The 12,492-nt window shown below is 40.2% G+C and overlaps 1 protein-coding gene across 1 annotated transcript in view; it reads left to right on the forward strand.

The window, feature by feature from the left end:
• THEM4 (thioesterase superfamily member 4) overlaps positions 1-12,492 on the forward strand; it is a 40,609-nt gene that overhangs the window by 16,411 nt on the left and 11,706 nt on the right. The window contains exons 3-4 of the mRNA XM_008515428.2: positions 9,665-9,827; positions 10,438-10,548. Coding sequence (XP_008513650.1) covers positions 9,665-9,827; positions 10,438-10,548 — 274 coding nt within the window. The remainder of the gene's footprint in view (positions 1-9,664; positions 9,828-10,437; positions 10,549-12,492) is intronic.

Consider the following 12,492-nt stretch of genomic DNA (forward strand, 5'->3'; position numbering starts at 1 on the left):
GCTTCTGATGCCACGTGGGGACAGGGCCCACGGGCAGGAGGAGCTGCTGCTGCCACCACTGGCATGGGGACAGAACCCATGGGCAGGCAGAGCTGCTGCCGGCATGTTGCTGCTGCTGTTTCTGCTGCTGCTTCTGCTGCTGCAAAGTTGGGTGGAGAGTAAGGCTAAATTTAAGGCATAGGTATGTGAGTTATCTCTTTACAAGACAAAGAATGTGTAAAAAAGTTAAAATGGTATCAGTGCCCATAGGGTCCGGCCATTTGTTGGTCCCACAACTTTTAGATAAGAATCAAACCGGATTGAGTAAGTGGCAGAAGTCACCGATTGAATATTATCCTCAGCTAAAGACAAAGGAGGATTTAGGGGGAAGGAGGGTCAGTTACGTGAGGTTGCCAGACAGTAAATAACTTAAGTTCTTGCCTCTGGCATTGATTAAGAGTTTCTAGAGATAAGGCCATCCCCCTTCTTCCTGGCACAGAGAGGGAGGCATCTTCACAGATAGAGGTTTTCCTTAGAAATGTAAATCTTTCCCAACAAAGGGACAAGCAAATTCCACTCCTTGGAGCCTGCTTCTCATCTGTAGTTTTAAAAGTAACCAGCCTAAAAACCCTCATCATAAACTGTTTTAAAATTAAGCAGCCTGAAAATCCTCATCATGTTCTACTTGTTTTTCTTTACCTAGAATCTCTGCCCTCCTGGAGCGGAGACTCTAGTGGTGAGAGACAAACCGTTAAATAAGGAAAACACAAGGTAGGTCAGGTGGTGATAAATGCTGTGGAAAAAAACAAATGCACCTTAATAGAAAAAAAAAAGCAGATTCTGGTCCAGGGATTGGGAGGAATACTGAACCACCTTCTTTCCTGCCCATTGCTTTCTTTTTTCTTTTTCTTTTTCTTTTTTTTTTTTTTGAGGAAGATTAGGCCTAAGCTAACATCTCCTGCCAATCCTCCTCTTTTTGATGAGGAAGACTGGCCCTGAGCTAACATCCGTGCCCATCTTCCTCTACTTTATATGTGGGAGGCCTGCCACAGCATGGCTTGCCAAAACGGTGCCGTGTCTGCACCTGGGAATCAAACTAGCGAACCGCAGGGCGCCAAAGCAGAACATGAGCACTTAACCACTGTGCCACCTGGGGTGACCCCCCGTAGCTTTCTTTTTTCTGAAAAAAACTAACAGAAGTTTACTAACATGTACACCTCACGGATACATGGGATATACCCAGGGAAAAGTGAGTAACTCCCTGAGGTGGTCCAAATCATTAGTTTAAATACCGTCTTCAGCTAAAGACAAAAGAAAGGTGTGTGTGGGGGGGCCATTGTGGGGAGGTTACCAGGAAAAGCTCCCTAAACAAGGGTAAGGTTTGTTAGGCAGATTTAAGTTGCTGCTTTCTCCATTGATAAGATTCTCTTATGATTCAGAGTCTTCCTTCTCTTCCTGGTACTCCCTTACTAATGGAGATTTCCTTTAGAAATCTAAATTTCCCTTAGAAAAGGTTAACTTCTACTCTGTTTTCAGAGCTTCTCCTGTGTCTGCGATTTCTCAAAAATAATCCTTATACCAAAGAGGCATATTTTGGGGTGGCATATTCTGCTCCCCTTCATTCTCTGAAGCTTCCCCAAGAAGCTTCACGGTCCAGAAGCTGAGTTGGTCTCAATCTCTGAGAACCAGTCTCTTAGTCCTGAGAATACGTGAGTTCAGGTAAACAGTTGTGTCTCATTTCAGGAAGCAGTATTGAGGTAGGCTCTAAACGGGGCTATCAATCAGGTATTTAATAAGAGGTATTTCTATGGAAACAAAAGAAAAAGCAAAAGCTAACAGTTAGAGCAAACTACAAACTCAGTTTTTGAGTCTGGAGGACAGGGGTCAAGAAGATTTCTAGAAGTTGGACTCATCAGATGGAGTGAGGGCAGTCTTGGCAATCTGACACATTTCCCTGGTTAGCGGTTTGAATGTCTGCGGTGATGTCATCGGGGGTTCCAGTGAACTTTCCCAGTAGCCCAGACCACAGCAGGCACAGAGGTTGTCCATACATGAGCTGCTGTGCTGATCTCTCTGAAGTTTTTTTTTCTTTTTTGAGGAAGATTAGCCCTGAGCTAACTGCTGCTGTAGGGGAGGAAGACATTTCCTCTTCCCAAATGGGGGTTTGTCTGGCTGGAGAACGAGTTAAATTCACATGAGACAGAATAGCAAGAGAAAATTAAACAAAGCTTTATGAGGAACCATGGCCCGGGGCCTTTCTTCCCAAAGGAAGAAAGGGCACCGAAGAAGTGGGGTGCACATAGTGGTTATATACCCCCAAACAGGGTGTTTCACATGTGATGGAAATGTCCCTTTTACAATAGTCACGAGGCCGCTCTGTCAGCACAGAACTCGATGGAAACGACAGATAGGTCGACAGATAGGTCGGCTGTCCCAGTGAACACCGCGGGGTGGCAGGTGTGTTGCCTCCGGCTGGGGGTGGGGGGAGGGGTCACAGATGAGCGCCGCAATCGGTTCCCAGCCTAGAGAAAGATGCTTAATCTTTAAAGAAATGTCAACGTTGGGAGGGGGAGGGAAGTCAGTTACAGGAGGTTACCAGACTAGCACAATAAAATGCATATTTTAAGTCCTTGCCTTTGGTATTGATTAGAGTTTTTAGAGAGAAGGTCATCTCCTTTCTTCTTCCTGGTACAGAGAGGGAGGCACCTTTACAGATAGAGATTTACCTTATAAATGTAAATGTGTCCTAACAAAGGGCAAGTTCCATTCCTCAGAGCCTCTTTCCCTGTCCCAGTTTATCAAAAGCAATCAGCCTCAAATCCTGATGCCAAAGAGACATATCTTGGGGTGGCCAATTCCAGGTCCCCACACTGCCAATCCTCCCCTTTTCACTGAGGAAGACGGGTCCTGAGCTAACATCCATGCCCATCTTCCTCTACTTTATATGTGGGACACCTACCACAGCATGGCATGCCAAGTGGTGGTATGTCCGCACCAGGATCCAAACCGGCAAATCCCGGGCCTCCGAAGCAGAACGTGCACACTTAACCGCTGCGCCACCTGGCTGGCCCCTCTCTGAAGTTTATATCAAGTTGTCCAGCTTCAGTTTGCAGGGCTTCTGGAAAAGGACAGTTTTTGTTCTTAGTGATTCCAGATCGAAGGGTAGGAGAAAATTGGAAAGGTTAGTTTGGAGAGTCACAGCCAGATATTTGAGGAAACTTTAAGAATTTAGAATCCAGGCCAGTTTGCAGTTAGATGACAAAACCTCAAAGACAGTGTACAGCACTGGAACCTGATGTCCACAAGGTGTGCTACTCAAACATAATTTTTCGGTCTACAGTCACCCAATTTCTATCAAAGATAATCACAGTAACACTAATTTGTTTGCAAAATAAGTCTAGTCTCATTAAAGGTGGCCTGATTGTTTACATAAATGCAGCAAGATTGGTGATTGACCACATAGGTTTTTTGAGTTTACTTTGCTTGAATTTTTTGTAAGCAATCTCAGATTGGACTTTTAAAAATGTTTAAAGGCTAGGAAGCCAAGCCAGGGACTCACCATTTTTGCTTGCACTACCTGTGGACTTGAGTGAATTCCTCTCATCTGAGAGTCCCCCAAATATCCTGAGGTTCCTGGGTCTGCCAGGAAGTTGCCTTCCTTAGCTGTAAAGCTGGGAATCCGATAAGCAAGGCATCAGGCAGTGTTTTAAAAGGGGCCTTTATTGGCTCCGTAAAGTCAACCCTCGTTCCTTAAAGCTGTCTGGTCATATCTGAGTCTATAAACATCATTCTCAAATATGATATTCCAGTCAAAGCTTGGGTAATATAACCAATGTTTCCAATTATGTCCTGTTATAAGGAGAACAGATTCTGCAAATAACTGTACTACCATGAAAATAAGAATACTCAAGTGTTTCCAAATTCTGGAGGAATCAGGTTGAGAGAAAGATAAATGTTTCCATTCTGTTTTAAAAAGTGCACTTCACTAAACTGGTATAAGATACAGATAGCTTAAGGGAGAAAAGAAACAGATTTCCTTAAATCTGGGAAAATAAAACATTAAACAGTCATCAATGTTTCAAACAAAAAGCCATTAAAAATTATAATCATCATCGTTAGTTCACTCAGTCCCATGTAGTTAATTCTTGTTCTGCTTGATCTCTTTTATGAATCCAGTTTTCTGTTAGAGTTATGGAAATTCTTACCCAATTTAGTGGTGCGATCTTAAAGTTATCAGAAATCTGTACTTGTCAGAGTTCTTTCTATGAGTCTCTTTGAAGACAAAACGCTTTTACAAAAGCATCAGAGTAAAACAATAACTATCTGTAAATGACAAAAAGATTTAAAAATGGCCATGGTTAAACATCTGATGATAGTTCATTTTAATGTAATTGACAAGGAAATTTGGCTCTTTCTGTGGCATATATTTTAAGATAATAACTAGAATTTTGACTGATAAAATTATACCAGGACATATCAGATTTCTAGAAATTTTGTACAATTTCTGGAACATTTACATTAATAACATATACTCATTCAAATATAACCTAAGAAGATTAAACATCACTTCTTATTTGACAATGCTTTCCATGTAATTTAACATATCAGATAAGCCTAAATCATTCAACATCTTTGCTTTATAAAGAGAGAAAACAAAGATTTTGAGATGTTCCAAAGGCACACTGGAAAATCCCGAAGTTAGTTTGAGGTCAAGAAGACTACATGTAGGCTTTGATTTTGGGTGGTTTATCAAAAATATCAAAAGGTTTTAAACACTTGATTAAATAGGATCCCTGGTCACTGTGAAACGATAGTTACCAGTTTAACCAAAGTGAGGATTAAAAGATTTCAAAGACAAATAAAGTTACATAGTTATAAAAAAATTTTTTAAATAATTTTTAAAAAACCTTAGTTCTTTTAATAGAGAAGACAGTTTTTTTAAGTAATCAAAGACCTGATAAAGACAACATGAGGCACAGGAAATTATTCTGGTAAGACACAAAATCCTTGCTTTCTAGGCAGATTACTTAAAAGGAAAAGAAAAACCTTTCATAATCTTATCAAGAGCAGACCAGTAGTCCAAAAAAAACTGTCCTTTTAACAGATGAAAGAATATTAAATTTTAATTTTGCCCTGGCATTCTATTCATATTAAAGCTTACTTTTAAAACCTGTATAATAAATTCATTCTATTTTAACTAGCTTGACCACGTGAGGTAAGATTCTCTCTCCCTCTCTTCCTTCCCCCAGCGTTGTGCACTTCGTTTGTCCTTTATTCTCCTCTTTCTCATTCTGGAACAACCATTCTCCAAATCACTCTTTTTTTCCCTTGACAAAAACACATCTCCATACTGTTATCAAACCTGAAGTGAGTTCGCTCACCCATCTCCCAGCAAGCCAATCTCTGACATGAGTGTATTAGAAGAAAGTAGGAATTTTATTGCAAAGCGCTGAGCAAGGAGAAGGGGCAACTATCGCTGTAATCCCAAACTCCTCGAAAAGCTACAAGCAGAGTTTTTTATTTGGGGTTTTAGGTAAGGGAGGGGAAGCATGTGGCCAAAGTTTACAGTTGGTCATTGTAGCTTCTCAGTGTTCGTTGTAGCTTCTCAATGCTGCTGTGAGATGCTTAGTCAGGCAGGGGCTGTCAGCAAGCTACTCTGTTACCAGCGGTCCTCCTGCTGTGCTGTGTGGCAAGCTCAGAAACTGATTATTTTGTTTCCCACATTAACCTTGTGGATACAAGTCATGGTTTCACCCTAATCGAGGGAAATTTTAACTCACTCATCCTCAATTTCAATACTTCATATGTTTTCTTATCAAAAATACGTCCTACTTTGCTTGCATACAGATTTGTTTCCCTTATTTCTAGTAATTTTAATTATATATATTAATTAGAATTATTAACCCTTAGAAACCTTAATTTCTTTTTTTTTTTTTTAAAGATTGGCACCTGGGCTAACAACTTTTGTCAATCTTTTATTTTATTTTTTTTCTGCTTTATCTCCCCAAACTCCGCCCCACCCCCCCCCCCGTACACAGTTGTATATCTTAGTTGCACGTCCTTCTAGTTGTGGGATGTGAGATGCTGCCTCAACGTGGCCTGACGAGCGGTGCCATGTTCACGCCCAGGATCCGAACCCTGGGCCGCTGCAGCAGAGCACACGAACTTAACCACTCAGCCACGGAGCCGGCCCCAGAAATCTTAATTTCTAATGAAAACTAAGAAGTAAGCAATTGTGAACTTTCACTCTGGCATTCTGTAGATTGGCAAATTTATGAATACATTTCATAACTTCTAGAAGCATGCACTTCTCATAGTATAACTTTTCAGTGTAGCATTAGACATGTTTACCCTCAGTCATGTGAACCTGAAAAACATTTGAGTTAGTTTTTATGTTTCTGAGAGTTTTAAGAATACTTAATTTATATAAGTGCTTCTGGGGTTTTTTTGTAAGCCAGTTAGATAGAGATCTTCTTACCAATTAATTTTGGCAATACCATTCAGAGGTAGAGAAATATCACACATCTAGAACATATATATAAATATATATATAAACATACAGACAGACATAGAGATCTTACAGCTTTTTTTTTTTTTTTTTTTTTGAGGAAGATTAGCTCTGAGCTAACATCTGCCTCCCATCCTCCTCTTTTTGCTGAGGAAGACTGGCCCTGAACTAACATCCGTGCCCACATCCCAGTCCTTAGCTCTCCTTTCTGCTCTCTACTCTGTTGGTAATCTCACTCAGTCTCGTGGCATTGGAGGCCATCCAAAAGCTGACAACTTCCTAATTTAATGGTTGAAATTTAGTGTGTGGGTTCAAATTCTGGATCCACAATTTAAAGCTGCGAGACCTTGGGCAAGTTATTTTACATTTCCTTGCCTCACTTTTCTCATGGTAGATACTTCAGTATTTGCTGAAGGAATGAATGAAACAAAAATAAAACTACCTTAACCAAGAAAAATGGCCAAGTTTGTAAGTTTCTTTACAAAACCTCCGATAGTGAGAGAAATAAGAAGTAGTTTATTTTACAAATGAAGGGAAAAAATTAGTAATTTGTATTACTAATTCCATTCTAACTATTTATCATATCACACAATTAATTGAATGTCCTTAACCCAGTGCAGTCTGGCTTCTACCTAACAGCTTCTACTGGAATGTCTTCACTTAAGCCACTAGTGACCTAAGTGCCAAATTTGGTGGGCGTTTTTCAGCTCTTATTATACTGGACCTCGCTGTTGATCTCATTCTCCTTGAAACTTTTTCTCTCTTGGATTTCATAAACCTCTCTGGCCAGTCTTCATTCTCTCCTCCTACCTGCTCCTTAAATGTCACTATTTTCCATGGTTTCATTCCCACGTGGTTCTGCTCATCCCCTCAGCCAACCTACCTACCCTCTCTTGCCTGAAACTTGACCTTCTCAAAATAGGGAGGAGTTTGAGGTCCTCTTTGCTATCCACTCTTGCTTTCAAACCATTACTTCCCCTTCCTCTTAGAAAACCCCTGTTCCTTTGAGGTTTATACCGACTGACTTCATCACCGTTCTCTTCCTCCTCTCCTTGTTGCTGTCATCTGTCAACCTCTCCCTCATATGTTGAGTATTTCAGCACCTGGTTAACCATCTTCCTCTCTACCCAACTCCATTCACCATTCTCAGTAACTCCAGCCTTCACATCATGACTCCTCAGTTCATTTGCTATCCCATCACCTATGAACTTTCTTTCACCCAGCCCCAGCCACACACTCCTATGGACATCTTGAGCCTTATCATCTTCAGAATGGGCACAACCTCCAAATCCACGCATTTAGATGTCCTGTTTTCTGACCACAGGCTTTTTCCTTTCAGCTTACTTGTTCAGGGCCGCACAGAAACAATTCTTTGACCTCATTAAGACCTTCAGTTCCTTGAGTCCTCTACTTTCTCATTGTCCCCATAGCACTCTTCTCTATCTGAACATCTCTAGCCTACCCATCTAGGAAAGTGCCAGCCCTGGATGAATCTAACCATCTGCCATCTCGTATTTGCACAGGTCATCACATAGCTGAGCATTGCTAGAGAAAATCACCCCACATAACGGTTAAGTTTGGTGATTGTGATTTTGTAGTGTTTCAGTGGTCTTCTAACTCATCTTTCTTATCCCCCCTCATATCCTTCCTTTCATCCAGCTGGCAGAGTGATTCAGAATGCAAATCTGATCGTGGTACTCCTCTGCTAGTGTTTTCCCATGTCTTAAAAGACGAGTGCCTCTTAGATTTTAACATGAATATGAAGCACCTAGGAATCTTGTGAAAATGCAGATTCTGCTTCAGTACTTCGAGGATAGAGCCTAAGATTCTGCATTTCTAACAAACTTATTCCACCATCTTTATTTTTCTCATTTTTGTGAGATAACCTCAAGGTTTGGCAATCTAGACCAGAAATTTTGAACTCCTAAGTAAAAAATTAGAAATTGTTGCTTATCTTATCCCGAAGTTCTAGAATGTCAGAGTTGAAAGAGATCTTAGAGGTCATTTAGGGTTATCTCATCACTGTATGGATAGAATATGGAGAAAGGAGCAAGTTCTAGCCCACAGGTGGGTCAAGAACTTAATTTTCCAAACTCCCAGGACAAGGTTCTTTCTACCACGCCGCAATGCTGATCCTCAATTTTAACTTTCTTTGTCTGGCCCTTTAAATCATCAATTTTCTTGACAACTGCTAGAGTGCAGATTGTATGTGCATATGTGTGCCAGTTGTTGAGCCTACAAAGTCTAAAAGATCGGGGACCTGCCCCCAGGATGCTCATGGCCTAAATAAAAGGCTTCTTCCCCTGTCCTGCTCCCCACTTCCCTCAGATCTTCTCATCTCATATCTTTTTCCAAGTTTGTAAATATGAATGTGGTAGCAATTAAATAAACATAGATGGTGTTATGCATGGAAAATCATGACGAGATGTGAAAGCAAGCCAAGAGTTTTGAGAATTAAATCTTAAAATGATATGAAAGGACAAATACACCCTTCTTCAAAGTAGTAGCTTGCAGCCTTTATTTTTGAAGTGACCTACATTTTATCTCACAACCAGTATGCACAACTTGGGCACAGTTGTATAATTGAGAAAACGTATCTAAACGAGTACCCTAGTACTTACCCAGGATATATGTGAAACATTCTGTTTCTTTTTAAAGTCTGATTACAACCCACTAGTTTGGTTTCATGAACCCTAATGATTCTAATCCTGAGTTTGGGGGCTTAGAGTCAGAACCACACAGAATTTTGGGCTGAACTAGCCCTGTTTCTGATTCAGTATGATAACCATCTTTTGCTCAGGCTGAACTCCTGTCTGCAAGGAAAGCCTTCTCCCTACTATTTATTCATTTTCATTGAATCCCATTTAAACCACACTTATTCCAAGAAGAGTTTTCATCTGCACCTTTCTATTTCATTCAGTATACCCTTTAGCATTTATGAATTGTAAGTACTTAGTTTTGATTTCATTTGTGTGTACTCTGTCTCCACTTAGACTGTTAATTTCACAAAGACAAACATCCTATATTCTGTTTCTTTGGGACCCTCTCATTCCCTTCACTTTTGTACCTGATTGACATTTTAATCAATCATCCACTGACCTGTGATTCTAGCAGAGTACAGATGCTTAGCTCTGTCATGGAATTTTTCTTGTACCTGTTTCTCACATGCCCATCCAGATTCAAAGCCTACAAAAGAAGAAGGACAAATGTCACGGGCCCGGATCTTCTCCAGAAGCTATGATGATGGGCTGGGCTTTGAATTTGTGATGTTCCATAATGATGTTGAGAAAAGGACAGTTTGCTTCTTTCAAGGAGGTCCTCACCTACAAGGACCATCTGGGTAAGAATGATAGCCTAGAAATGTGGATCTGAAAGATTTTTGTCTTACAGTATCCCCATGTATCCATGGACTACAATGAAGGCATTAAAGTGGTAATGTAGATATATATTTATTGACATGGAAAGATGTTTATAAATTATTAAATGACAAAAGCATAGGACATGGGGCAATAGAGTATAATTTAAGAGAGTTAACATTTTAACACTGGTTTGTCACTAGATGGTAGGATTATAGGCCTTACAGTTTTTTATTTCTTTTTCTTTTTCTTCTGTTTATCTGCATTTCCTAAATTTTGAAACAATGGTGTGTACAGTTAGCTTAGTAAAAACATGATATAAATTTTCTAAATTATATTTTAGTTTTTTGCTTACTTGTGATCTGATTACCATTAAGTTCTAGTTTGTTGCAAATACTACATTATTATGCTATGAACAAAATAAAGTTGGGGACATGGGGATATTATTTGACATTCAGTACACTGAACATGGACTATGTGAAACTTTTATAAATAAATTATATGGAGATGTTTGGATAATTTTTCTCTCTCTTGAGAGGCCCTCTGTTTTCAGAACTCCTGAAAACATTTTTCTTTCCCTCCTGTTATAACTAGATTGCTTCACGGAGGTGCCCTTGCAACCATGATTGATGTTACTGGTGGTGTGACTGCAGTTATGACTGGGGAATTTGTCATGACTGCCAATCTCAACATCAATTTTAAAAGGTAAATTTGTGGATATTCTCTACCCCTTAGGTGTGATAGGTCCGGTTGCCCATCAGCAGACCCTGAGACAAAGATGTGTGTGCAAGTGATTATTAAGGAAGTGCTCCCAGAGGAAACTGGCAAGGAAGTGGGAGAAGCAAAACAGGGAAGGGGAAGGCCAACCAAATTTAGGCTCTCAAAGTCCTGCAAATGGTGCCTTCAGCTTGATCATACAAGGAACTCGGGAGTGAAACGTGTGCCTCGGAATTGTCTCTCCCTCAGGCAAGGGAGCTGAAGTTTTCATACTCACTCATCAGTCACAGGATGAGTCATGCGATAATCCTATTCTGGAGACTGTAAATTTCCAAGCACTTCTGGCTCTCTGTGTTTGAGCAAAGCAGGCTTTAGGGAAAATAACCGAAGAACAAAAACAAAGGTGAAAGAAGGATTGAAGGGGATCTGAGTGGAGCACCAACTTTCACTGCATAACAAAACATGTAAGTTTTACATAACTTCACACAGAGAAATGAAAGGGTAGCAAGATGAGTTTGGTATCCATCAAAAACAAAGCTCATCATGATCTTATTTAATTCTTCAATCATATAGCTATACCCCTCCAGCCAACAAAATAGTATGGATGCTGGCATAGGAATAGAGAAAGAGCACAACAGGGCAGTAGAGAGTTTAAGAACAGAGTTCGGTTGATGAGGTCTCCAAATGATGTTTTGCAGGTGTGGCTTATGTGGCAGTTATCAGGGAGCCATGCTTCATGGATTATGGGTTTATTTACTAGAAGTAATCCTTAGCCAGGCATATCCTACTTAGGGCATTCTATAGAAAAGGACTCTTCCTCATAGTAAATATCATTAGTTTATTTCAAAGATCAGCAAAACCTTTTCTGTAATTATTTTGCACTCTGTGCGCCATACAGTCTTTGGCGCAACCACTCAACTCTGCCAGCGCAGCACAAAAGCGGCCATAGACGATGCAGAAATAAATGGCTGCAGCTGTGTCCCAGTAAAACTGTGTTTACAAAACAGGGACGTGGCCAGGGGCTGTAGTCTGCCAACTCCAAGTCCATTTACCTGGAAGCCCAGTTGGAAAAAGTTAGACAAGGTCACCTGCTTCCTTTTCTTTTCTCTGGGAATATTTCTCTCTGCTACACACACACACACACACACACACACACACACAAACAGTGAATGAATTGGAGGCCACCTGCTTTAACCTCTTCCTCTCCAGCTGCCAATAACAGTAACTTCAAAATAAAAATGACTTAAGATAGAAACTTATCATGTAGAAGAGGTCTGGAGGAAGGCATCTTGGGCTGGTCTGGCAGCTCCCTTGTTCCCAGAGATGTAGGCTCCTTCCAGCTCACCTTTTCATAGTCCAGAGTGACAGCAAGGGCCATCACACGTCCTGGACAGCAGTACTGAGGAAGGGTTGAAGAAGAGCTGTCTTCTCTCTTTTAAGGAGATTTTCTGGAAGTACTGCACAACACATCCATTTAATCTTATTAGTAACAAGGGAGATTGGGAAAGCGATCCCTTACTGGTGTCATTATGACCTCAAATAAATTCAGGGCCAGCAACTAACACAACCACAGACATATTAATAAATCCAAATGTAAACTATACAGTATAAATTATTTTAAATACTGGAGCATTAATTTGAAACAATCAAATTTTACTAAATACTTTGTGAACAAAATAACAATCCTAATATGGTAGTTTCTTCTAAATGCCTCAAACAGAAAAATCATCTCAATGATTAAAAAACTTATTATTTCACCTACATTTAACCTATTAATTTTTTCCTTTTGGGTTTGGTTAATTTCTTTAGGATGTCAACATGTGTATTTTCCTGAGGTTAGAATACTCATTCTTGTAACCTCCCTAGATTTCCAGTAATTGTGTCAGACCCTAAAGAAACCATCTCAGATCAGCTGAATTTGTGGGTTCTGGG

This window comes from Equus przewalskii, unplaced genomic scaffold (assembly GCF_037783145.1).
Source record: "Equus przewalskii isolate Varuska unplaced genomic scaffold, EquPr2 ChrUn-10, whole genome shotgun sequence".
NCBI lineage: Eukaryota > Metazoa > Chordata > Mammalia > Perissodactyla > Equidae > Equus > Equus przewalskii.